Raw genomic sequence first — 24,342 nt, 5'->3', positions numbered from 1 at the left:
ATCTCGCCTGATGGTAAGTGATGATGTGGCCTACGATGGAGCACGTCTGCCCATAAGCAACCTATTCACTCGGGCCTTGAAGACACCCAGGTTATACCCATCAGGAAACACAGATTCCGGCAAAGAATTCCACTCCCTAGCAGTTCGCATTAGGAAGCTTGTAGTGAAGCGTTTCGTGCGAGTGGGTGTTTAAAGATAAGAATTTTATCACAATTTACAATGAATTCAATTTGTAACTAGAAAAAAGTGGGTGTACAAATACAAAATACATAAAGCCTTGTATTCATGGTAAACATTTTGTTTAGCAACATGGTTGCATAAACATGTTGCGGGCAACACTTGTGTTGCGGAGTTGATCGCGCCATGCTGCAGAGTTGACGCCCGGCGAGCGAAAACATCAGTTTATATTAGTTTAAACAAAGTTTCCAGCAGCATTCTCGCTGTTCATCAACTGTTGCTAAACAAAATGTTTACCATGAACACGAGGCTTAATATTTTTAAACTGTACCTTACCTACAAATTTTTCACCGAAATGGGGCGTTAATATGTATCATATCCGGCGAAAAGTGGGTGGACTATATACATACATATATACAAAATACAACAATATTAATCATACAAAGGGCGAATTATAACGTCACGCCTTTTATCTCCGAAGGGGTAGGCAGAGGTGCACACGAAATGTAAAACCGCTATACAATGTACTCGTACACCCACTTTGCATTATAAGTCCGTTGTAGATTGTTATAAGTCCCATGTAATAGGGGGTGAGCCTATTGCACTACTGAGAACTTTACGAAAAACCGATAAAAGCCCAGTAACACTTTGCCTAACCCGAGAATACAACCCGAGACCCCTTGTCTAGCAATCGCACTTACAACCACTCGACCAACAAGGCAGTCAGTTCTAATATCACCCCATTCCTGTATCTATTAACCTTTTGAGTTCTATTCACCCCGTTATACAGTAGTGATTGCTAACAATCGTCGTGGTATAAAAAAATATGTGAGTGAAGTATTAGACACAGAATAGAGGAAAACTGCTCGCAAGGATGAGCAGCATACAAGGATAATCTAAGGTAAAATAGGTTTAGGTAGTTAGGTATCTAGTGCTATTATAGTTTGCTAGCTCTAAAAATAGCCTTATCCTTAATGGATTTAAGTTCAATTCTTAATAGCATGTGTCTAGGTTTTTTTTCTACCTGGTTTCATTTAACAAACGATGTAGTTTTATTCATATCACACTAATCTATTCATATAAAAATCAATTGCTGTTTTTTTTTTAATCGAATAGGAGGCAAACGCGCAAACAAGGTAAGCGATCAGCGCCCCCATGGACACCCGCAACACCAGAGGAGTCACAGGTGCGTTGCCGGCCTTTTTTTTTAAAAGGAGTATGCTCTTTTCTTGGAGGTTGCTGTTCGTTAGTCTCGCCAAAACTCAAGAACGGCTGGATCGATTTGGCAAATTTTGGTCTTGAATTATTTGTGGAAGTCCAGGGAAGGTTTAAAAGATGAGAAATAAATATTTGAGGCGATACGAAGTTTGCCGGGTCAGCTAGTATTATAAAAATGTGAAAGTTTGTTTGGATGTTTGTCTATCAATAACGCTGAAACTACTGAACGGATTTTGATGAAATTTGGTATACAGCTTGAGCTGATTTGGGTGATAGGATAGGTACTTTTTATCCTACGGGATCGCTAGCGATCCGCTAGCAGAAGCTAGATGACAACGTTTTATACAATGTGATAGGGGCGAGACTTCTAACCCGTTAAGGCTGAGTTCTACACCTAATTTTATCGACAAAAGTCGGGGGTCGAAGTGGTCGAATCCCCTCCCCTAAAAGTTATGGCTATTTTAATATTTTTTTTACTTTTTTTAAAATCAAAGGTTGTATGCGTCGTAGAAACAAAAAAAACGACTAACGGTACCTAATAACCTTGGCTAACTTATTCTTTACTTTTTTCATATGTTTGATAATGTTTTGGTTAGAAAAAAAATCATTTGTGAATTATTTTTACTGAAAAAATCACTATTTTTCAATATTTTCAATTAGGGGTTCAACCCCCATATTATTATTTTTGTCGATAAAATTAGATGTAGTACTCAGCCTTAACGGGTTAGAAGTCCCACGCCTATCACATTGTATAAATAATATCAATCCATAATTACCTACTTTTATATGTTTTTATAATAATACAAGTATGTATTATGATTATATATCTCACAATGATTGGGTTTTTCACAAACTAATTTCGTTTTATGTAAATTGTTTACATACATACATATTGGGAATTACCGCGAATTATGTTTATTAATTCTATTTTCAGTGTTTAGTTTGTTTCTTTATGTTATTCTCAGAAACAACATAGTATGTAGGTATAACACACAGACTGGTACAAAGCTACTTAACCTTTGTAATTGATAATTTTATAAAACCGGATTTTTATATGACCTAAGTGTGACAAAAAATCGAACCGATTAACATTACATAAAGTTACTTCATGCTAGCTGATTTGGAAGTACGGGTCTGCAAACAGCGAGCCAGGGTAAGGGTAGCTCGTCGCTTGACCAGAAACCGCTAGGCTCTTCTGTAATTGTCAATCCGGAAAATGCGAAGTGGCATGTGTTCTGCGCGCGTTTCAAAGAGATATTAGACCGCTACAGATGGCGATGGATGGACCAGGAATTGTGAACTACTATCGAAGCTGCGGTTCCTCCAAGGGTAGGAACGTGGTAGTTTTTAATCAGTAAGAGTCTGACACTCCCTCTCGCCTCACCATACGCGGGAGATGGAAAAGTCCTTGGAAGATTATTCGCTCTCAGTAAAAAAGACGATCTGAAACTCATTGGAGGGGTTTACGTTCACCAGAGGATGTCTTGACGCTGATATCATGATGACAATTATGTTTGTATGCAGCCATAGAATGCAATGGTCGGAAGTGTCTGACCCTCGGCACAATCAACAATAATGTAATAATAAAATTAAATATAAACGTCGGTTGAATGACTTATCAAAGGTCTATAAACCAACAATATTATTAATTGTTTATTTTTTTATACCGCAATTAAAGTTACATCCTATAAAAATATCAATTTATCTTCTGCTGTCGGCTTCGCTTGTGTTTGTCGACTCGACAGTTATCTCACAACCACGGAAAACCTTTTTTTTAGGTGGGAGTATCATCCAATGCCTTCTCCCGCCTTGGGCGAGGCGAGAGGGAATGTCAGACTCTTACTGACTAAAAACCACCCCGTTCCTACTGCTGCTTTTTGAGCCGGAGCCCCGGTAAACCCGCTAGGTAGTCCGCAGCTCCGAATCAGGAATCATCCCTATTGGGCCCCATCTGTGGTGGTATGATGGCTCTTTGAAACCTTATATCAGGAAGCAATCTATGTGTTATTCCAAAGGTATTTTTATAGGTCTATATCTCTGCAAAATTGTATGTAGATCTGTTCAGCTGTTTCGGAGTGATTGCGTGACAAACATCCATTCGTTTTCACATACAATCCGAATACATAATTTCTCTCATGCACGTGTATTCGTAATACATAGTAATAAACAGCAGAAGATGTGTTTGTTTGTTTGTCTAAACATACAAATCATGCGATGTTAATTAACACTCTAACTGTGACGTAAAAACATACAAATAAACAAAACTAGTTTTAGCATTTATAGATTTAAAAAAAAAACTACAAAAAATCTAAAAAAAACATTCACCACTTATTTATCTACGTAAAAATCATATACGCAACGTCACGCCTTTTATCAGAGACAGAGGTGCACATTACGGCACGTAATGCCGCTATACAATGTACACCCACTTTTCACCATTTGTGTTATAAGTCCCATGTACCTATTACATTATTGGGTGAGCATATTGCCATATACTGGGCACAATTCCAGACTCCGTGCTACTACTGAGAAATGTTCAAAATACCGAAAAGCAATAATTTGCCCGTACTGGGAATCGAACCCGAGACCCCTTGTACGGCAGTCGCAAGTTTGCGACTCGAACAACGAGGCAGTTTAACGTAAAAATAAATTTGCAATTTTATTTCTGTTCTCTGTTTCTCAATCATTTCGACCTCATTAAGAATGTGTAATTGTACAAATATTGTACGTGCTTAATACATAGTATATAATATGTTATAAAAACAACACATATAAAGTAAAACCATATGTTTAAATATTGCGTTATGGGACGGTACGGCAACTATAATTGCCGCTGATAGCAGTTTCCCGTCACCAGTGATCAGCTGATATCTGATATGAAACAACAATTACCCACTCTTTGTAATAAAATAGGTCCCAACTAACTTTAAAAGTTCATATTTAATGTTGATCAATTATAAATAACATCAATCTCAATCTAAAATGCGAGACGCCATTTTTACCCAAACGTCAAACTTTAAAAAGTTCGAAATTCTAACAAAACACTTTTTTTTTGTTTCTCTCTGACGTGACGTGACATAAAAGAACGAAAGAGGTTCGTTTTATAGGTAGTATGATAATTTTATAACGCTTATAATATGAAAACTAGTTATGAGTGGTCCTAATAAAAAATAAACCTACGCGGTCTACGTGTGTTGTGTTTATTTACTCAACTAGACGTTTCATTATGCGCTCTTTGTTTTCATATGGCTACATTGTCCTAATAAAATGATTGTCCACGTTCAATGTTCGGATATTTACAAAACTTGTCATGTGAATCTATGTAAATACTGATATCTTAGCTCCGTCACTGGTAATAAAGTCGAGAATCGCACAAAGGTGATGTAAAGAAAAACAAAGATTTAACATTGAGCCACAAAGTTTTGCTAAGTCAACTAATGATTAACATTCAAGGTTCTCGCTTGCGTTGTGTTTTACTAAATAATAATCACGTCGACTCGCACACAAACAAAACAAAAACAAGAAAATAAAATAAAAATAAAATATTAAAACACATTTTTCAACGCAGAAAATTTTCGAAACCGATTATAAAAATACCTTAAGCTGAGAGAAAAAAAAAAACACAAACCTCGAATTAGCCTTCGACAATTTCGATCCGTTCGTTCCAAATTCAATTTCACTGCCGCCATAACTAGTAACCAAAGGCACATCGCCCTCCGCCATTTTGAGAAAATATTACAAAACACTTTTTTATAAGTAAACTCGAAAATTACTGTTAATATTTATAATCGTGCGTTAAATTATTATTATTAAATATTAAAAGCGCGCACAACCCGTCGACGCGGCGTTCGGCGATGCACTGAAGAGTGAACGAATCTATTCTGCGTTTATTTTATTGATGTTAATACTGTGATGGCCGGTGTACACAGATAACAAATAATGACCGCTCGTCTGTTGTGCCAATGATAATTGGACGGGTTTATGCGAAGCTGACGCACGCAGTGAACATCAAATATTTATTCGTACGTATCTACGTTGTTGTTTTAAATACTAGCTCATTATTTAATTTGTATTTATCTCAGTTCTTTGTCTGTTTTGATGCAACTGCAGTTTATTATGACCAAATTTTTTTTTTGTTTACTATGGTATGGTAATGCGTTCGTAATGTGACGTTGTGTGTTTTATTATCTATTGGCTACTTTTAACTGTCTATTTAACCGAGTTTGACCTGTATGTATGTATGTTTGTTATATTTTTATAATAACTATCGTGAGACATAATATTAAACTAACTAAAAATCACGGTTATTTCAGGTACATTAATGGAGAAAAGCTCTACTAGTTTCGAGTCACAGAGGGACTCTTCATCATGAGCAACGTCGCGCAGCCTACTGACGTCGTCGCAACATTAGGTAATGTATGTTTGTTCTAGATTTTAGATAATTAATTTTAGAAGCAAGTACAAATTGATTTGCTCGTCGATCGTCTATGTGCGACTTCTTTTTTTATGGAATAGGTGTAAAAACGAGCTCCTGATGGTAAGCAATCAGCGCCGCCCATGGACACCCGCAACACCAGAGGAGTCATAGGTGCGTTGCCTGCTATAATCACTTCTGTCATCTGTCAATTGTCATGTGTCGCTATACAAGAGTCCATGATTGCTCTTTTAAAGCTAAAGACAAGAAAGTGCGTTGTGTCTATAAACAATACTACTGAGCCCACATCGTCCTACTTTACCATTACCTAATATGTTGGTCACGTAACAAAACAAACAGTCATGCCTAATGATTATTTCCGTATAGATTTTTTGTAACACCAACGCATATCAAGGTATACTTACACTGTCGAAGATATTATACCTTATTGTCTTTTGCATAAAGTTGTAAATCTGTTGTCAGGTTAGAGGGTAGGATAATGTGATGTCTGCGCAAATATACTGCCTATGATTTACGGTCGATTTTAATACAAAAATGTTTAGATTAAGATCGATTTTTGACATTAATTTAATTCTATAGGATTTACGTTAAAAATGAGGATCGATTTCGGATTTTAAGATTAATGGCGCTTTTTCACTAGAGATGTGCTATATTACGTTGCTGTGGGTGCGTTTGCCTTCCACCAATCATATACATTGATACACATAGCTTAGCACTGGTGGAATCGGACTCAGCTATGTTTTTATATAGAAAGATGCGTATGGATGCGTGCTATGGATGTGTACTATGCATGGTTTCCCTACTATCGATACATCCCTTAAGGCTTTTTCTGAGGGGGGAAAATCATCCAATGACTTCCCCCGTCTTAGGCGAAGCTAGAGCTAGAAAGCGGATCTCATCAGGTACAAGCAAACATTAACTAAGTAGTGGTCAACCGCATGCGACCACCATTGTACCTATTATTCTTTAACAAGCATCGTTACCGAAAATTCTAGATGAGATTTTCGCAATGATTAGCTTACAGCGACCTTGAATTTCAGTGAATGTAGTGTAAGGCTGAACTGGTCTAATGGTTGCAATCCTGACTACCGCTCACGAAATCTTTAGTCACATTTCCTGTCTATTTTGGTGCTAAAATCTAATTAAGGAAATTATAAATGACTAGCTACTTCTGCGCAGTTTCACCCGCTCTGCTCAGCTCCTATTGGTCATAGCGTGATGTTTTATAACTTATGGCCTTCCTCGATAAATGCCCTATCTAACGCAAAAAGAATTATTAAAATCGGACCCGTAGATCCGGAGATAAGCGCGTTCAAAAAAACATACATCCATACGCCTCACGCCTGTCTCCCATGGACCCTCAGGCAGAGACAATGGAATTGCTACGAATCTTACACACCTCTTGCGCTTCATCAACAGTCATCAGTCTTTTCATATATGCTTGTCTGTTAAGGGGACTTTGCACTTTTTTATATGATGATAGTGGTGAAGGAAAACATCGTGAGTAAACCTGGGTTTATAATTTCTAATTATAAGTTTTAAATCGCCAAACCGCATTGAGCAAGCGTGCTGATTAATGCTCAAACCTTCTCCGTATGAGAATGACACAGGCTCTTGATAAAAATGAAATCTATGGCTAAACTTTAATAAGTAGTTCAAAATTCAATACCTAATCGTACTCTCGAAAGGTTATTTGCGATAGAAGTTGAACCTAGCGACACAAGTACATTGTATTCAAGAAAAAGAAAACAAAATGGTGATATCGCTTGTCGATACGTACCGCAGGCAGGTACCAAGTACATTATTGTGCACTTAATATAGGCATAGGTTATTAAGTGTTGGAGAGCCATGTTTCGGCACGGATGGGCCGGCTCGACCGGAGTGATACCACGGCCTCACAGAAAACCGACGTGAAACAACGCTTGCGTTGTGTGAGTGAGGTTACCGGAGACTTAATTACCTGATTCCCCAACAACCCTTTCCTAATTCCAATTCCTAACCGGCAACGTACTTGTAACGTCTCTGGTGTTTCGGGTGTACATGTCATCTGCTTTGGTAGAAAATCATCTATGGTTAAAATTTTGGTAGTTTTAAACAAACCATAAAAAAATTTACTACTACCAAAAAAACATAGCTTAGGACTCAGTGTATAAGACTAAGATTATATTCGTTGCCAAAAACTGAATTTCTACTTTTCATACTAGAATTTCGAAATAGAGAAACCTAACTTATACTTTATAAACGTTAGTAGATTTTTTTTATTATATTTCGGACCTAACAGTATCTTTTTTACTTTCAAAACTATTACATGTTATTATCATTAACTGTTTTTTATAAAATATGCACATAATATACAAAACAAAAACGAAAGTGGAATAAAATTAATATGTAGTTTACCTACAACGACTTTGACTGACTGACAGACATGTAGGCGTTGGCTATATACACTTTTTATTTACTCAGAAAAAAATAAGAGAATTATTTTTATTCATAACTTATAACGTCTTTTAATTCGCGAAGGTTGGCACATTTTTCGCAACGTCACGTCTTTTATCCCCGAAGGGGTAGGCAGATTACGGATCATAATGCCGCTATACAATGTACACCTACTTTTCACCATTTTTTGGGGGGGAATAATATCATCCTGGATCCGTCCATCCATCTGTAAGAGTTATATTAAAACGAGATTTCAGCCAATTAGGCAGTAGGTTACTAAGAATTATAAATTCTTTCCTGTTTTGTAAAGGAAAACTGTAGTATTATCCTGTAGATATATTTCAAACGTATCTAATTAATGTCAACATGTCTTTTTTTATAGATAACATTTACATAAATGTATGTAACGATTAAGGAAAAATGATAAATTAAAGATACTTAGTAAAGACCAGAATAATTTATTGTTATGGCATTTTTTTTGGGACAAGCCCGCCACAACCTCCCATACCACTGCAACTCCTGTAAGCCAGGATCTACAGTAGATACAACCATGAAAACACCGGAACACTGAAGTCCGGCGCGTCCCAGGGACATGAATGACTGTCTTGGATCCCGCAACGAAGTCAAAGTCAAAATCAAAGCATTTATTTCAATTAATCCAAAATTTGGCACTTTTGAAACGTCAAATTGATTTGTCCGTCATTTTGTCTGTCAGTGAAGCTAAGTGTTCTCGTTCCAAAGTGTAGCTTCAAATGAAGAAGAACGATCAAGAAACTCAAAGGTAGCAAAATAATATTGATTTGTTTGTAAAATTTAGGACTTACTGTTTACAATAGTTATGAAATCAGCATGAGATCTGTTATTGGTTCATACCTGCAACAAAATTAAAACATTAATTTACAAATAATACAAGTTGATACTTATATTTGACCTATATTTTTAACTAGATACTCTCGCACGCTTTTACCCTCTTTGCTCGGCTCCTATTAATCGTAGTGTAATATTTCATAGCCCTTTTCGATAAATTGGTTATCCAATACATAAATAGTTACTCAATTTGATCAAGTAATTCGGGAGATGCGGAGAGAAACTCTTCAGTTTTATATGTATATTAAAAAAAAGTAATTAAGTCCGCGGTCCCGTGGGATAAAAAGGAGCCAATGTGTTATTCCAGACCACAATCTTTTCCCAATTTCACCTATTCATATACCCCCGTTCCAAATTTCATCCCGATCCCTTCAAGCCATTTTGACGTGATCGAGTAACAAACATACCTATACATAAACTTTCGCATTAATAATATTAATAAGATAAAAATTCTAGAAAGAAAAAAATATTTGTTAGAATATGTGTCACAACGGGTGTTTTTAGTTAATTAATGTCTTATGCATTCTACCGAATCGATCATTCTACAAATCTTACTTATTTTCTACTTATAAATGTATTATGAACTATACCATAACAATGTTTTTTTGTTCAATGTTTGTCATTAAGAAAATCTTTGGTGGAATAGTAACAGTCTATCGACATACTACATAAAACCGTCCACTACGTCACTCGCAGCCGACCACATGTAATGTGTACCACGCAGTGTCATCCTCACATATTTGGGAAAACCGCGCAAAACAATTATCTAAAGAGAGGGGAGGAGGAGGTACAATCTACTCTATAAATAGCTTAATTTCTGAGTATTTTGATTATCTAGTTTGGTCTTATTAGGACTGCCTTGTTGGTCGAGTGGGTATTCGCAAATGCGACTGTCTAGCAAAGGGTCTCGGGTTCGATTCCTAAGCCGGACAAAGTATCGATGCCTTTTCAAAAGATTGTTAAACTTTTAACACTTAAATTATCCATCCTCCAATATTTGGGAAAACCGCGCAAAACAATTATCTAAAGAGAGGGGAGGAGGAGGTACAATCTACTCTATAAATAGCTTAATTTCTGAGTATTTTGATTATCTAGTTTGGTCTTATTAGGACTGCCTTGTTGGTCGAGTGGTTGTAAGTGCGACTGCCGGGCACAGAGTCTCGGATCTGGACTGGACATGATCGTCGTTGGTCGAGTGATCGCGAGTGCGACTGGTGGTAAAGGGTTACGAGTTCGATTCCGGAGTCGGGCAAAGAATTGATGAAATTTTTCAGTTTTTCTAAAATTTCTCATTAGTAGCACGGAGCCCAGAATTATCCGGTATATAGTAATAGGCTCAGCCCCTATTACATGGGACTTATAACACAAATGGTGAAAAGTGGGTGTACATTGTACAGTAGTATTACGTGCCGTAATGTGCACCTCTGCCTACCTCTTTGGGGATAAAAGGCGTGACGATGCTTTTTTTTCTTATGAGGACTTGGATTATATAGGAAGTGTTAATTTATTTTTACGACCCCTGGCCACCAATTGTCGTCTGCTGAATTAATTATTTTAAGTAAGGAATTGATATTATAACAATACGTAATAATTTAGTTAAACTGGCCTTAACATGAATAAATATGCGAAAGTTTCAACTTTTAACATATTAATCACGCCATTCATTCCTAAAAAAACCTACCTACCTATTACGTAAAACTTTTGTATCAAAACATGAAAAAACCACGCCACAGATAAGGTAATTCCACAAAATTAAACTGCAAAACAAAATAATAGCGGATTTCTCGTAAACAGCGCCAATCCCAGCTTATCAGGAACTCGGGAAATAGGCGTACCGTCAACAATAATATTATGACTAATTATATGTAGGTGTAGTATGTTAATTAGGCGTATCTATGCTATGTTCTGATACCACGGTTTAACAGAAAATCGATTTCCCAATCTTCCCAATTCCCGATTCCCCAACAACCGTAAAATTCCTAAAACCCCCAAAGGGCCGGCAACGCACTTGTAACGCCCCTGGTGATTACTTACCATCAGGTGATCCGTCTGCTCGTTTACCGGCTTATACCATAAAAAAGATAGGTCACGCGTTAAATGTAGCACCCACTTTTTGACAGATGAGTAATAGGGGGCGAGCCACAGAGGAGAATACATTTAGTCATCAACCCAACTCTTATCATAGTTGAAGTCAGAGCTGACTATGGGACTACACATTTGACAGAGACCAGGCAGCGCTCTCTGATAATCCTGAACCTTTTAAACTGCGGTCTCCGATCTGCCTGCTAATTTTTATTGGGACGATATTTTTTTATTGGGACAAGCCCGCCACTACCTACTCGCTAAAACTTGAAAACTGCTGGACCGATTTGGCAAACTTTGGCCTTAAATTGTTTATAGATCCAGGGAAGATTTAAAAGGTGAGATAAAAATGTTTAAGGAGGCGGTACGTCGAAGTTTGCCGGGTCAGTTAGTTTATAATATTAGTAAAGAAAAAAAGAAAGAAAGAAAAAGCATTTATTCGGCACATTACATGCACAGTGGTACAGACAAAATAATAATAAAAAAAGATAAATATTACAAATAACAATATTTAAGTGCATAAACAGGTCTCCGAGCATGTCTATGCCGAACGGGCCTCCACCTCAGCATTATGTTGAGTGCGGTAACACTCAACGCTGATTTTCAGCTGATTTCACGAAAAAAAACAAAAAAGAAATAAATTAGTAAGAAGTAAGACATATAATAATCTAGTAACAAAGGAATGTGCTAGACATGAGTAAATGTCTAGAAATTGTGGGAATTGAGCTGTGACCGCACTTTGGCCTGCTAGCTGATAAAGAAGTTATCTATACTTTAATATATAAAGTTGAACAGTTTGTCCGTTTGCTTGCTTACTTTATTATCTTTGGACCTTCTTGGTTTCTTCTAAAATAAGGTTAGAGGAGGATTGGAAATCGCAATTAAAAAATGACGGGTTTATCAGAGTCTGCGGAGAATCGAAAGGAATTACCGTGGCTCTGCCTAGGAACAGGAGTCAGGAGTAGGAGCGGGGTGGTGTTTAATCAGTAAGAGTCTGTCACACTCTCGCTACAAGGCTTGTTTTTTTGAGGGGGAAAATCATCCAATGACTTCTCTCGCCTTGGGCGAGGCGAGAGGGAGTGTCAGACTCTTACTAACTAAAAACTACCCCGTTCCTACTCCTGCTTTTCGAACCAGAGCCCCGGTAAACCCGCTAGGTAGTCCGCAGCTCTGGATCAGGTATCAGCCCTACTGGGCCCCATCTGTGGTGGTCTGATGGCTCCATGACTGTATAGCTTAGTATTATGATCGCACGCATCGGACGGATCGCATCAAACGAATTGACTGCGTCCACTGTTCGGATTGCCGACGGGAGTATTGAAGCAATCGGATTACCGATGTCACTTCACTTGGATTTTTGGCATCGACATTCCGTATGACGTCATCAGTACGCATCGCATGTAGGCATTGCCGATGATGCGGTTCGTACGATGCGGATCAGTGGACGCAGTTGTATGAGTTTCTATACAAGACAAACTAAAATCCGTTGCGTGGGATGCGTACGATGCGGATCAGTGGACGAAGTTGTATGAGTTTCTATACAAGACAAACTAAAATCCGTTGCGTGCGATGTGTACGATGCGGGCTTGTGGATGCGTACATTTTATCAGAATACTCAAGTAAGACAAGGCGTAAGAGCAAATTAGTTAATTTTACCCGTCAATTATCAGTATTAATTACAAGGGGTCAAGGAAATAGTAAGCGACGTAGTATTCTGTATTAATTACTGTCTACACACTTATCTCGATATTATCTATTGGGGACATTAGTGCTGCGTAGAAAATCTCATGCAGATGTCAAAACCTACCACAATCATCATCATCATCATCATCATCAGCCGAGAGACGTCCACTGCTGAACAAAGGCCTCCCCTTGGTCCTCCACAATAACACTCGTCAATTGATTTTCGATTCTAGTACATGAGTATTAAGGTGAAAATCTGTCTGAGCAGTTCTTTTTGGTCTATAAAGCACAATAACACTCTCCAATTGATTTTGAGTTGTAATACAAGAGTACTAAGGTAAAAATCTGTCTGAGCAGTTCTTTTTGGTCTAAAAAGCACAATAACACTCTTCAATTGATTTTGAATTCTAAGTACAAGAGTAAAAAGTTGAAAATCTGTTTGTGCAGTTCTTTGTGTATAAAAGATGGATTTTTTATGAGATAGGGGCAAACGAGCAGGATCTGGGTGCTTTTCCATCAGAGATGTGCTATACTACGTTGCTGTGGATGCGTTAGGCTTCCACCAATCATATTTTTTTATGGGTACACATAAAAACCACTCTATTCCTTCTCCTGCTTTTTTAGCCGCAGCCACAGTAACCCGCTAGACAGACCGCAGCTCTGGGACTTTACCCCTTTTTTGAAGGGGGAAAATCATCCAATGACCTCTCTCGCCTTGGGGCTAGGCGAGAGGGAGTGTCAGGCTCTTACTGACTAAAAACCACCCTTTTTCCTTCTCCTTCTTTTCGAGTTGGAGCTCTGGTAACCCGCTAATCAGTCCGCAGCCGACCGTTTCCTTAGGAATCAAATTCCAATCGACACTCTAATCTCTAAAACGTCAAACACAACACATTGACAATATCAAAAGCTAATCACCAATCACAAACGACCAATGAGTCCGCCATGACACACACGCCACAGATTATAACACTTTCATTCATAGATATCAAGTGTCAATCATCTATAGACTTGATAGTCTATGCACGTAGATTAAATATAGCTTGTCTATGGCACGTACAAGTTTCACTAGTGTATATCCGTTCTCATTTTGTTATTACTTACTTTCCATCTTTATGTAGTGAACTTGAGCTTGATAACTTTCTTGGAAAGGGCTTCAAAGATATCACTACATAGTATAAAACAAAGTCGCTATTTTTGTCTGTTTGTCTGTATGCTTAAATCTTTAAAATTACGCAACGGATTTTGATGCGGTTTTTTGTAATAGGTAGAGTGAGTCAAGAGGAAGGTTTATTTGTATAATACAGGCATAATATATCACCAATGCACCCATGCGAAGCTGGGGCGGGTCGCTAGTTAAAATATAATGATGTGTTGTATTTTCGAAAGGATACGAACGGTAGTCGAATGAATTTGTTTTATTTCGGGTGTCATATGAACTTAATGTGGCTTATAAGTGGCCATTGACCAAAGACCTATTCTTACACGAAGAAGATATTTTGAGCATTAATCACCACACTTGCTCAATGCGAGTTGGCGATTTCAAACTTATAATTAGAAATTATAAGCTCAGGTTTTCTCACGATGTTTTCTTTCACCGTTTATCAGTGGTGTCTAAATAAGCTTTGAAAGTACCTACATATACTTAACTCAGAAAATGTCACATTGGTAGGTACTTGCCGTTGGTAGGTTTCGACTTTTCGAGTAAAGCTAGACAAATTCAATACTTTTTTTTTCGAAACGTCAAAAACGATACTTTCTATGGATTTTGCATGAAATATTGCGTTAACAGCGTCAGATTTGTACGTCAAATAGCAGTTTTATTTCTAGAGAATTAATAGCTAGATAAAATCGAAAATGAAGTACATCATCAAATCTATAAATGAAAACAAAAAACTCAAACGCTACTCAATTTTAAGACACTCTCAAATGTAGTTCTGCTACTATTAATTCTTTATAAAATGACAGAGATAGTACGATATTTAAGTACAACTTAATTGAGTAGCCTTTCAGTATTCGAGCTTAAGTAATTTATTTTTGACTGCGGAAACCACTCAAATACTTCCCCTAGTAGCCATATCTACCTAACTGACTGACTGTTTGGTTTTTGACGGTTAAACGACTGAGTAATTAACCAAGCATAATGTTTCATAATAAACCAAAGAAACAGGGTCAAAATAAGTCTATTGTATTTAGAAAATTAAATAAAAAACGTACAAAGCGAAAGTCGTAGACAATAAGAGAAAGCAAATGACAGTCGCCCGCGCCATTATGTTTGACCAATTACAGGTCACCGACAGTTTGTCAAGCCAATCACGTGCGTCGAAAGTGAGTAGAATTCTAGCGCCAATTTTGTCAGCCTTTGATTGGGTGGCGCGTTGCGAATTCGAATATTTGAATTTCTATTTCTTCGTTTTTTTTTCTTTTTTTGAAGTTTTTCGGTTAAATTGTGTGAAATGGTTTCTGATGCATTCGTTTTGGTACCAGGTACAGTTTTGGTCTATGATTAGAATTTTCTAGATTTTTTTTAGACGACTTTGAGTTGGTTGTTTACATTTTTTATCATAATAATTAGCTTTGGTGAATCTAATTTGGACCGAACATTCTGTTGGAAATCCCTCTCGTCTCGTAGTTCTTTTCGGTCTATCTTTCTCTGTGATCCATAATACAAAATAACAGCTCCAGCTACTGTACCAATAATAATAAACAATAATAAACAATAGCTACAGCAGCTACATCAGCCCGATCCGGAGCGGACAACATAACATAACAGGTTACCGAGGCTCCGGGTTTTTTACAAGGGAGAAAAGTCTTAAAATGACTTCTCCCACCTTGGGTGAGATGAAAAGATAGAAGAGAAAGAGAGACAAACTCTTGCCGACTAAAAACCACCCCATTTCTACTCTTGCTCTTCTTTCGCGGAACTATTTCGTGGAACTTAATACTAGCCTATGCTTATGCGTGTTTTTTATTCATGGAATATCCCTCTTCCATAAAAAAATCGAGCAGACGGGTCACCTGATGGTAAGCGATCAGCGCTGCCCATGGACACCCGCAACACCAAAGGAGTCACAAGTGCGTTGCCGGCCTTTTAAAAAGGAATACGCTCATTTCTTGAAGGTTTGAAGGTCGTATCGGTTCGGAAATACGCCAATATGCATGTCTAAAATTAGACTCGAGTTAGTACCTAGGTATGATGCAATGCCTAGATATTTCTAAGATTATTGTCGACACTGGTGCTAGGCCCCATAAACACCATTTCGAGCGTGCATGATTTGCATTTAGAATTATATGCACGCAAATTATGCACGATTTATTCTATGCATGATTTTAATTAAGAGTTGTACACACATTAAATAAAATAAATATTATAGTGTCATCTTCATCTCGTAAACTAGTCGACTCTTAACTAAAAATCACGGTTTACTCACTTACATTAGTGGAGAAAAGCTCACTAGTTAAAGCTAGCAAGCTAGTTTCAAGTTACAGAGGGATTCGGCAGCCTCGGATGGCGACGTCGCGTAGCCTACACTAGAAGGGTCTGGTGCCTGTTGTGATTTTAATGAACTTACGCCACGATAGTAATTGGTGTCCATGGGCGGCGTTGATCTCTTACCATCAGGTGATCAGCCCGCTCGTTTGCCCCCTATTTCATAAAAAAAGTCGACGCCGCTCTTGAACACCAGAGGAGTTGTAAGTGCGTTGCCGGCCTTTCAAGCTCTTATGCTATGAAGCCCATGTAATAGGCAGTGAGTCTCAAGTGAAGCCCATGTAATGACTGCACGGTTGGTGCGGTGGCTGGGCAACTGGCTGCCGCGCAACGGGTAGCGGGTTCGATTCCCGCACGGAGCAACTCTTTGTGTGATCCACAAATTGTTGTTTCGGGTCTGGGTGTCATGTGCATGTGAACTTGTATGTTTGTAAACGCACCCGCGACACTGGAGAAAATCCTAATGTGAGATAACGTTTTTTTTAATAAGAAGAAAAAGAAGTCTTATACATATACCTTTTAAAGATTTAAATATGTTTTCAAAAGATTTTACAAACTAATATTCTTCTTAAGAACAATAAATTAATATGTGTATGATGATCTTAGGTCAGTAATTGTACGCAGCAGAATGTAGGTCGCCTAGACCTTGCCTAGATTACCTAGCAAATATGAATTAGGGTCAGAATAATTATAATTAAATAATTATTTAATTAAGTATATCGTTTGTTAGTATTGTTATTGCATGTGGCGACACATGACAAGTGACAGATGACAGAAGTCGCACATAGACTATCGACGAGCAAATCAACGGATGATGTCATAAATCCTACATCGCGCATTATAAAGTTTACATGCGAATAAACATGGATAGAAAATCCCAACGAACAACAGTTGGGCTAAAAGCCTGCCAGATATGATTACCTCACCTGGTCGGAGGATCCTCCTTTTCTTAGGGAATTTTACTCTCTGTTCCCTAAAGCATACATAGGTACATATAGGTTTTTTTTTTGTTTTTTTTTTATTTAATGGGTCGACGTTTGGCCGCTATCTCGCCTGATGGTAAGTGATGATGCGGCCTACGATGGAACACGTCTGCCCAGGAAAACCACATAAGATACGTTTTTATCTCAAGGGGTAAGCAAATATCGAGTGTGGGAGAGCCATGCTTCGGCACGAATGGGCCGGCTCGACCGGAGTGATACCACGGCCTCGCAGAAAACAGACGTGAAACAACGCTTGCGTTGTGTTTCGCTGTGTGAATGACGTTACGTAGGACCTCATTACCCCCCATTCCAATCTTTCCAATCCCTTAAACAACCCTTAAATTCTTAACCCCAAAAAGCCGGACAACTACTTGTAACGCCTCTGGTGTTTCCATTGCATGGGCGGCGGCGATTGCTTACCATCAGGTGATACGTCTGCTCGTTTACCGGCTTATACCATAGAAAAACTTATTTATCTTATTCTATTTACCTAGTACCTACACAAATACCTTTATTTTAATATCTTTTGTTATACACAACAAAGAATTGACTCATGTCACAAAAATGTAAGGGCCATGCAATGTGATGACGTCATAAGATGATCATGTATGGGACTATTAACACTCCACTGCAATATCACCTTTATCTTCTAAGACTTAGAGCCGATTTCAGCTTGTAATGAGGTAACAAATTGAACAGCTATGGGGCTTTAAGATTCTGTTTGGCGATTTTCAGTTTTATGTTGTTGGGAATAAAGTTGGTTTTGGTTTGTTACAAATGTAAGTGTATGCATTAATAGTGTCTCTTGGAATGAGGGTTATTTAGTATTGAGCGTTTAATATTACATAGCATCACGACTTTTATTACTAAAGTGCTGAGCAGAAGTGTGTATTACCTACACCAATTCTCTGGCTTGCTATAGTTTTTGCAAATAGTAGAAACTTCTAGCATCTACAGACAATAAAAACGTCCGATTTAGCTCACTGGAGAATCGAACCCGACTTTTTTTAAGGGTGAAAAATCATCCAATTACTTCTTTCGCCTTGGGCGAGGCGAGAGGGAGTGTCAGACTCTTATTGACTAAAAACCACCCCGTTCCTTCTCCTGCTTTTCGAGCCGGAGTCCCGGTAAACCCGCTAGGTAGTCCGCAGCTCCGGATCGAATCCGACTTAGACTTAGTTACTTAGATTTCGACGGTCAAAAAGACAAATTACTTACTAGAAAATCCTGTTTTATTTTTCTTATTTCGTGAAAAAAATAACAAACAGCTCAAAAATGAGAAAGGAGGCATTTTTCAAATTTGAAATGGGAACAACAGAGTTCCTATTCGAAAAAAAAAAAACAAACATCCAAGCGTACCAACATAAAAAAAATTAAGCGTTCTAAACCGTTTTGTCCCAATTTGAATAAAGAACGCAATGACATCAGCAAAATTCTACCGGAGATGACAGTTTTAAGCTCATTGACGACACTGACAAATGTGGTATTGTCTCTTTCTTTTCTATAGGAATAATTACGTTGTCCCGCTCACACGGTTGTGGTAAATTGCGTTTACCGTTAAGTGAATTCTAGCCATTTTGTTCTTGAACACAGCTGATTCTGAGGTCGGTAGAAATGTTAATTTCGTGAGACAACATTATAGAATGCATTGGACGCTTAGTTCTACTCATACCGCGGCTGTCCTAAAGTCGAAATCAAAATTATTTATTTCAATTAGACCAGGAAGGCACTTTTGAACATAAAAGCAAATAAGAAAAAAGCTAAAAGATTATTGTACATAATATCCGTGAGGTTTATAGCAAAGAAAATTCAGGAAAAAAAACTAGAGGAAAGCAGGAAAACAGATTGATTGTTGAAGCCATTGGTGGCGAAACGGAGTTCGTCTGGTTTGTTAGTAACAACATTAAAAATGTCTGTGGGTCGGTCAGTTCTCTAGTGAAGAGGAGGGCTAAGAACTAAAGAACTAGACATTTGACAGAGACCGGCCAGCAACGCTCCCTGATAAATCTGAACCTTTCAAACTACAATCTTCAACCCAAATTAGCGTAACCATCCGGAGCTGCGGACTACCTAGCGGGTTTACCGAGGCTCCAGCTCCAGCGAAAAACAGGATTAGGAACGGGGTGGTTTTTAGTCAGTTAGAGTCTGACACTCCCTCTCGCCTCGCTCTAGGCGGGAGAAGTAATTAGATGATTTTCCCCCTTTAAAATTAAATAAAAACAAAACAGCAGTGGACTGTCGCGGAGTGTTTCAACACTGTGACGATTTCAACACTTCTGGTTACTCACACATCAAATCAACAGCCTATAAGTGGCCACGGCTGACCAAAGGCCTCTTCTCGCACAGAGAAGATCAAGGCGGGTTGGCAATTTTGAACTTATAAATAGACCGTATAAGCCCAGATTTCCTCACGATGTTTTTTTGCACCGTTTGTCAGTGGTATCTAAATAATCTTACTTACAGACTAAATATGTTTTTAATTTTCATACCTCGTCATCATCCCTATTTATCAAAAGATGATCAAATATGAGATTTTTACTTAAAATCGCAAACTAAATCATGTTTACAAATACTTGACAGAAATCGACAAGGTCGTAACGAAATATTTCGTTAAATGACCTTGAATTATAGATCTAATTATAATTATTAAATAAGGTTGGAACTCGTTTGAAAACAGCTGATTATCGTATTGTCAATATATAAATATTTGGTCACAGATAGTGTTTGTTCTTGACCTCTTAACTATGAAAATATTGGGACATCATCCCAAAGTTGAAGGTTGATCACCTAGGACTTAGTAAAACACCGTAAAATATGAACATTCAATAATGAGCTTAGTGAATTACTTAATATTTAAAAGAGGTTAGGTCACTCATGGTCAGGTAATCACAGCCATTTTCTCTCTGCCCTTATCCCAAATTCCTTGTTGTATAAGCCGGTAAACAAGCAGACGGATCACCGGATGGTAAGCAATCCCCGCCACCCTCGGACACCCAAACACCTGAGGTGTTTTAAGTGCGCTACCGGCCTTTTGGGGGTTAGGGATTTAAGGGTTGTTGGGGAATCGGGATTTGGGAAGATTAGGAAGGGAGGTTATTGGGCCTCCGGTAACCTCACCCACACAACGAAACACAACGCAAGCGTTGTTTCACGTCGGTTTTCTGTGAGGCCGTGGTATCACTCCGGTCGAGCCGGCCCATTCGTGCCGAAGCATGGCTCTCGCACACTTATATAATAAGTGGATTCTTCTGTTATTAAAATCGAAACCAGTTGCACTTATACTAGGAATAAATTATTAAGTTTATGCATAAGAATGCGTACCATTAATGCATTTAATTGATAAGCATTAATTAGCAAGTTTATTCATTTCCCTATTTGCATCTTCATGTTTCTTTGATGTCGGCGATATAACAAAGAAAGGCCAAATAAACAGGACCCTTAACCGACGAGTATCCACAGATGGGGCCCAGTAGGGCTGATGCCTGATCCAGAGCTGCGGACTACCTAGCGGGTTTACCGGGGATCCGGCTCGAAAAGCAAGAGTAGGAACGGGGTGGTTTTTAGTCAGTAAGAGTCTGACACTTCCTCTCGCGTCGCCTAAGGCGGGAGAAGTCATTGGATGATTTTCGCCTCTTAAAAAAACTGTCACTAATGTCAAAATCACATTAAAATGGCGGCAATTTTAGAGGTAAATGCACTATTTGTTGCATAGCCACTGCAAAAATACTAATAAAACTTGCAATAAAAGACCGCATGATATGACTTAACCGTTTCACATCTACCTAAACACTAAATACTGAATAAAAATACATTTGAAAACATATTTTCTCTTCGTTCAGATTAATAGACAAGCGTGTAAAACAGGTATGTGATTTATTCGATGTCAATCATAAATCAGAATGGAAAACTGCGAGTGTGCAACGATTGTACCTGTTATTACAGTGCGGTACCTATTTTCGATTTTCACCACGAAATGACAGTTTGATGCAGAAAATTTTAATGGGGGGCAGCGAAACCTGTGACGCGTGGAGAATTGAGGGTTTTTTTATGGTATAAGCCGGTAAACGAGCAGTTACGATCACCTGATGGTAAGCAATCACCGCCGCCTATGGACATTCGAAACACCAATGGCGTTACAAGTGCGTTAACGGCATTTTGGGGGACAGGTACTTAAAGGTTGTTGGGGAATCCGGGATTGGGAAGGGCGGTAATTTGGCCTCCGGTAACCGCACTCACACAACTAAACATAACGCAAGCGTTGTTTCACGTAGGTTTCTTGTGAGGCCGTGGTATCACTCCGGTCGAGCCGGCCCATTCGTGCCGAAGCATGGCTTTCCCACACTTAAAAAGGTTGCAAATCCAGGTATAGGTACTAATTATCCGATTTTTTACTTTATTTTAATTGTAGTAAACGTGATTATTGAGTGACGACTATACAACCGGGCAAAGGGTTCGATTCATTTGTCGGTGGTTCAATCAAACACATGGAAAAATAATAGGGTAGATGACTAATTTTAATGTCCGTCTTGTAGATTATTTTAAAACATTAGACACGTATGATTTATTTTCTTACGGAAACGAATACTTTTTCGAAGATACATATATCGATTTGAAATGTCACGAGACGTCACTTCTAAGTACGTTTTATAAGTATGTATAGACACGGTAAAATAAAAATAAGTGATCATTTTGGTTATTTTAAAATATATTTGTGTTTTTACTTGAAAAATGTGGGTATTTTTTTTACTTCTGATTCCTTTTTCGATGATATAAAGACTAATGAGAAATGACTTAGGTAAAGTTATGTTTTTTGAGTTGTACCTATTTATGTTTTATGTTTCCCTACCTACTTGAATTATTATGAATCGTACCTGCATACAAAGAAGATTTATTTCCCTTTTCTTTGTTTTATTTACAATGTGTCAGCATTGTTTATTTTTCCTTACCGCATTAGGAAACGGAAAAATGTTTAAATACTGCAGAAACTTATTTAAAACAAGCAAATTTTAAGTTACCTGTCATGTATCAAAAATGTTGCCAATTTCCGTGATACTTTTACCCATAATTTTTCCTTAATTTTTGTGTATGTATCACTATATAGTTCACTTTATGAAGACTGAAGTTTAAATAAATATTTTGGTATTTAACTGCCGATGCCGTATTCAGTCATTTAGTGATTAATTAAACTATTCCCTAGTAAAAATGTTTGTTCCGAAAACAATTGCTAAGGACTGGGTTAAGTAATTAAGTAAGTTTTTTTTCTACTGTCCAGATTATAAACTATTGAGTAAGTAATAAATATAGGGTAGGTAAATCGAATTATTCCTACGGTGGCATTAAAACATTTTCAATGAAGGTAATAAAAAATACGTAATGTATAGTTTTTTTATTTAAAAATCAATATGCAATACCAATAAAAGTGTGCCAATAAACATAAATAAGTTACAAGAAACTGTAAATATTACAGTTATAGCATTTAAACACCGTTATTGAACAAGATTTTATTACAATTTGCAAATAAAACTCTAAGATCAACACAATTTTTAAAGATTTCTAAAAAAAACCTTCCATTACCTAGAATAGAATTAGAAATCTGACAGCAACAAAGATATTTTTTTTCAGAACACCGACTTATTTTTTAGCAATAGTCACGACCTATTCAGCCAATAACGTCAAAAGTAGCAAAGAGGTTTTTATACTTAGTAGGTAGGTACCAACAAGTCTACTTGGAATGACTAACAACTGAACAAGAGTTAGCCATTGGCCATTTTTTGTGCCATGATAAAACATTAGTTTTTTTCCACACTTTTATTACCACGGGGCCCAAACAGGCGGAAGTATAGCCTTCTAAAAACTAAAAATAATTAACAACACGCGATTTTAAACGCAAATATCTGAGCGAAAAGAGTTTTATTTGATTACATTAACGAACCGGTTGACTTACGCAATTTATTGCTTACACAATATTTATATACAGGAAAAGGTAAACATGGTACAAGCATAGCTTCTAAGTCAGCTAAGTTTGTTCTGATAGTAACGTAGGAAGGTAATTATTCAACGCTCCCAAGAGAAAGCGGACCGAAGTCGAAACACTGCTCTAGATTAAAAAAAAAACTTACCTGACTCAAATCGCCGATTTCACAGACAAAACGTGTCGATATCACACCAAAAAACAACAATAAAACAAATCTTGAGTTAGTTATAAAACTACACAAACAAAACTCTGGTATAACGTTTACAAGCGAATGAAAACTAACTTTTATATAACTGTAACTGACTTCCTATACTTTAAACCGGTTTAAACGACTTTAAAATAATAAAAATATAACGCGAAACTCACTGTTCGGCGTGTTTATATTGTATAATTAGTATGTCAATAATATTTATTTGTTTTACAATGAGATTTTTAGCTAGCGTAACAGATTGAAATTGTTTAAGGTGCAAGCGCGTTGTCGCGACGACCCCCCGCACACAACTGACTTGCCTTCTCAAGCAAAACGGTGTTACCAGAGCCCGAAGAAGTTTTACCTACACCAATATAAAGTTTCAATTCGAAAAATGTCATTGTAACCTTATATACTCTACATAAGACATAAAATCAAGTGTAATTTCTAATTTGAAACGTAAAATTTATGTTGTTTCTAATCATAATTGTGATACGAAGTGTATTTTTTTCGTTTTACAAAAGGTATAAAAAATACTTAATTGAATGATATGAAAGGATAAAAAAATGAGTTCGCACGGAGCAATTGTTTCTATGTGTTGACAAAAGTTAATTCTTAATTTTGTTTGTTAAACACTTATAAGTGAACAATTATTATTTAGTTCCAATAGTTTATTTAAACGCTTTGTTAAGTCAAATAAAATTCCTAATCCGGAGCTGCGGATAACGTAACAGGTTATCGGAGCTCTGGCTTAAAGGAACGGGGTGGTTTTTAGTCAGTCAGAGTCTGACACTCCTTCACGCCTCACCT

At 37.5% G+C, this 24,342-nt stretch overlaps 1 protein-coding gene across 2 annotated transcripts in view; it reads right to left on the bottom strand.

The window, feature by feature from the left end:
- LOC118279796 (PTB domain-containing adapter protein ced-6) overlaps positions 1 to 23,851 on the bottom strand; it is a 92,589-nt gene extending 68,738 nt beyond the window's left edge. The window contains exon 1 of one of the 2 annotated variants that reach the window (XM_035599576.2): positions 23,488 to 23,851. Coding sequence is in view for 1 of the 2 variants with exons in the window: in XM_035599574.2 (XP_035455467.1) it covers positions 5,024 to 5,118 (95 nt within the window). In the remaining variant the exon portion in view is untranslated. Of the gene's footprint in view, positions 1 to 5,023; positions 5,279 to 23,487 lie in introns of those variants that run through there. The other variant, XM_035599574.2, reaches the window with a different exon arrangement.
- Between the last annotated feature and the right edge of the window lie 491 nt (positions 23,852 to 24,342).

This window comes from Spodoptera frugiperda, chromosome 22 (assembly GCF_023101765.2).
Source record: "Spodoptera frugiperda isolate SF20-4 chromosome 22, AGI-APGP_CSIRO_Sfru_2.0, whole genome shotgun sequence".
NCBI lineage: Eukaryota > Metazoa > Arthropoda > Insecta > Lepidoptera > Noctuidae > Spodoptera > Spodoptera frugiperda.
This window is presented reverse-complemented; position numbering and strand designations above follow the sequence as displayed.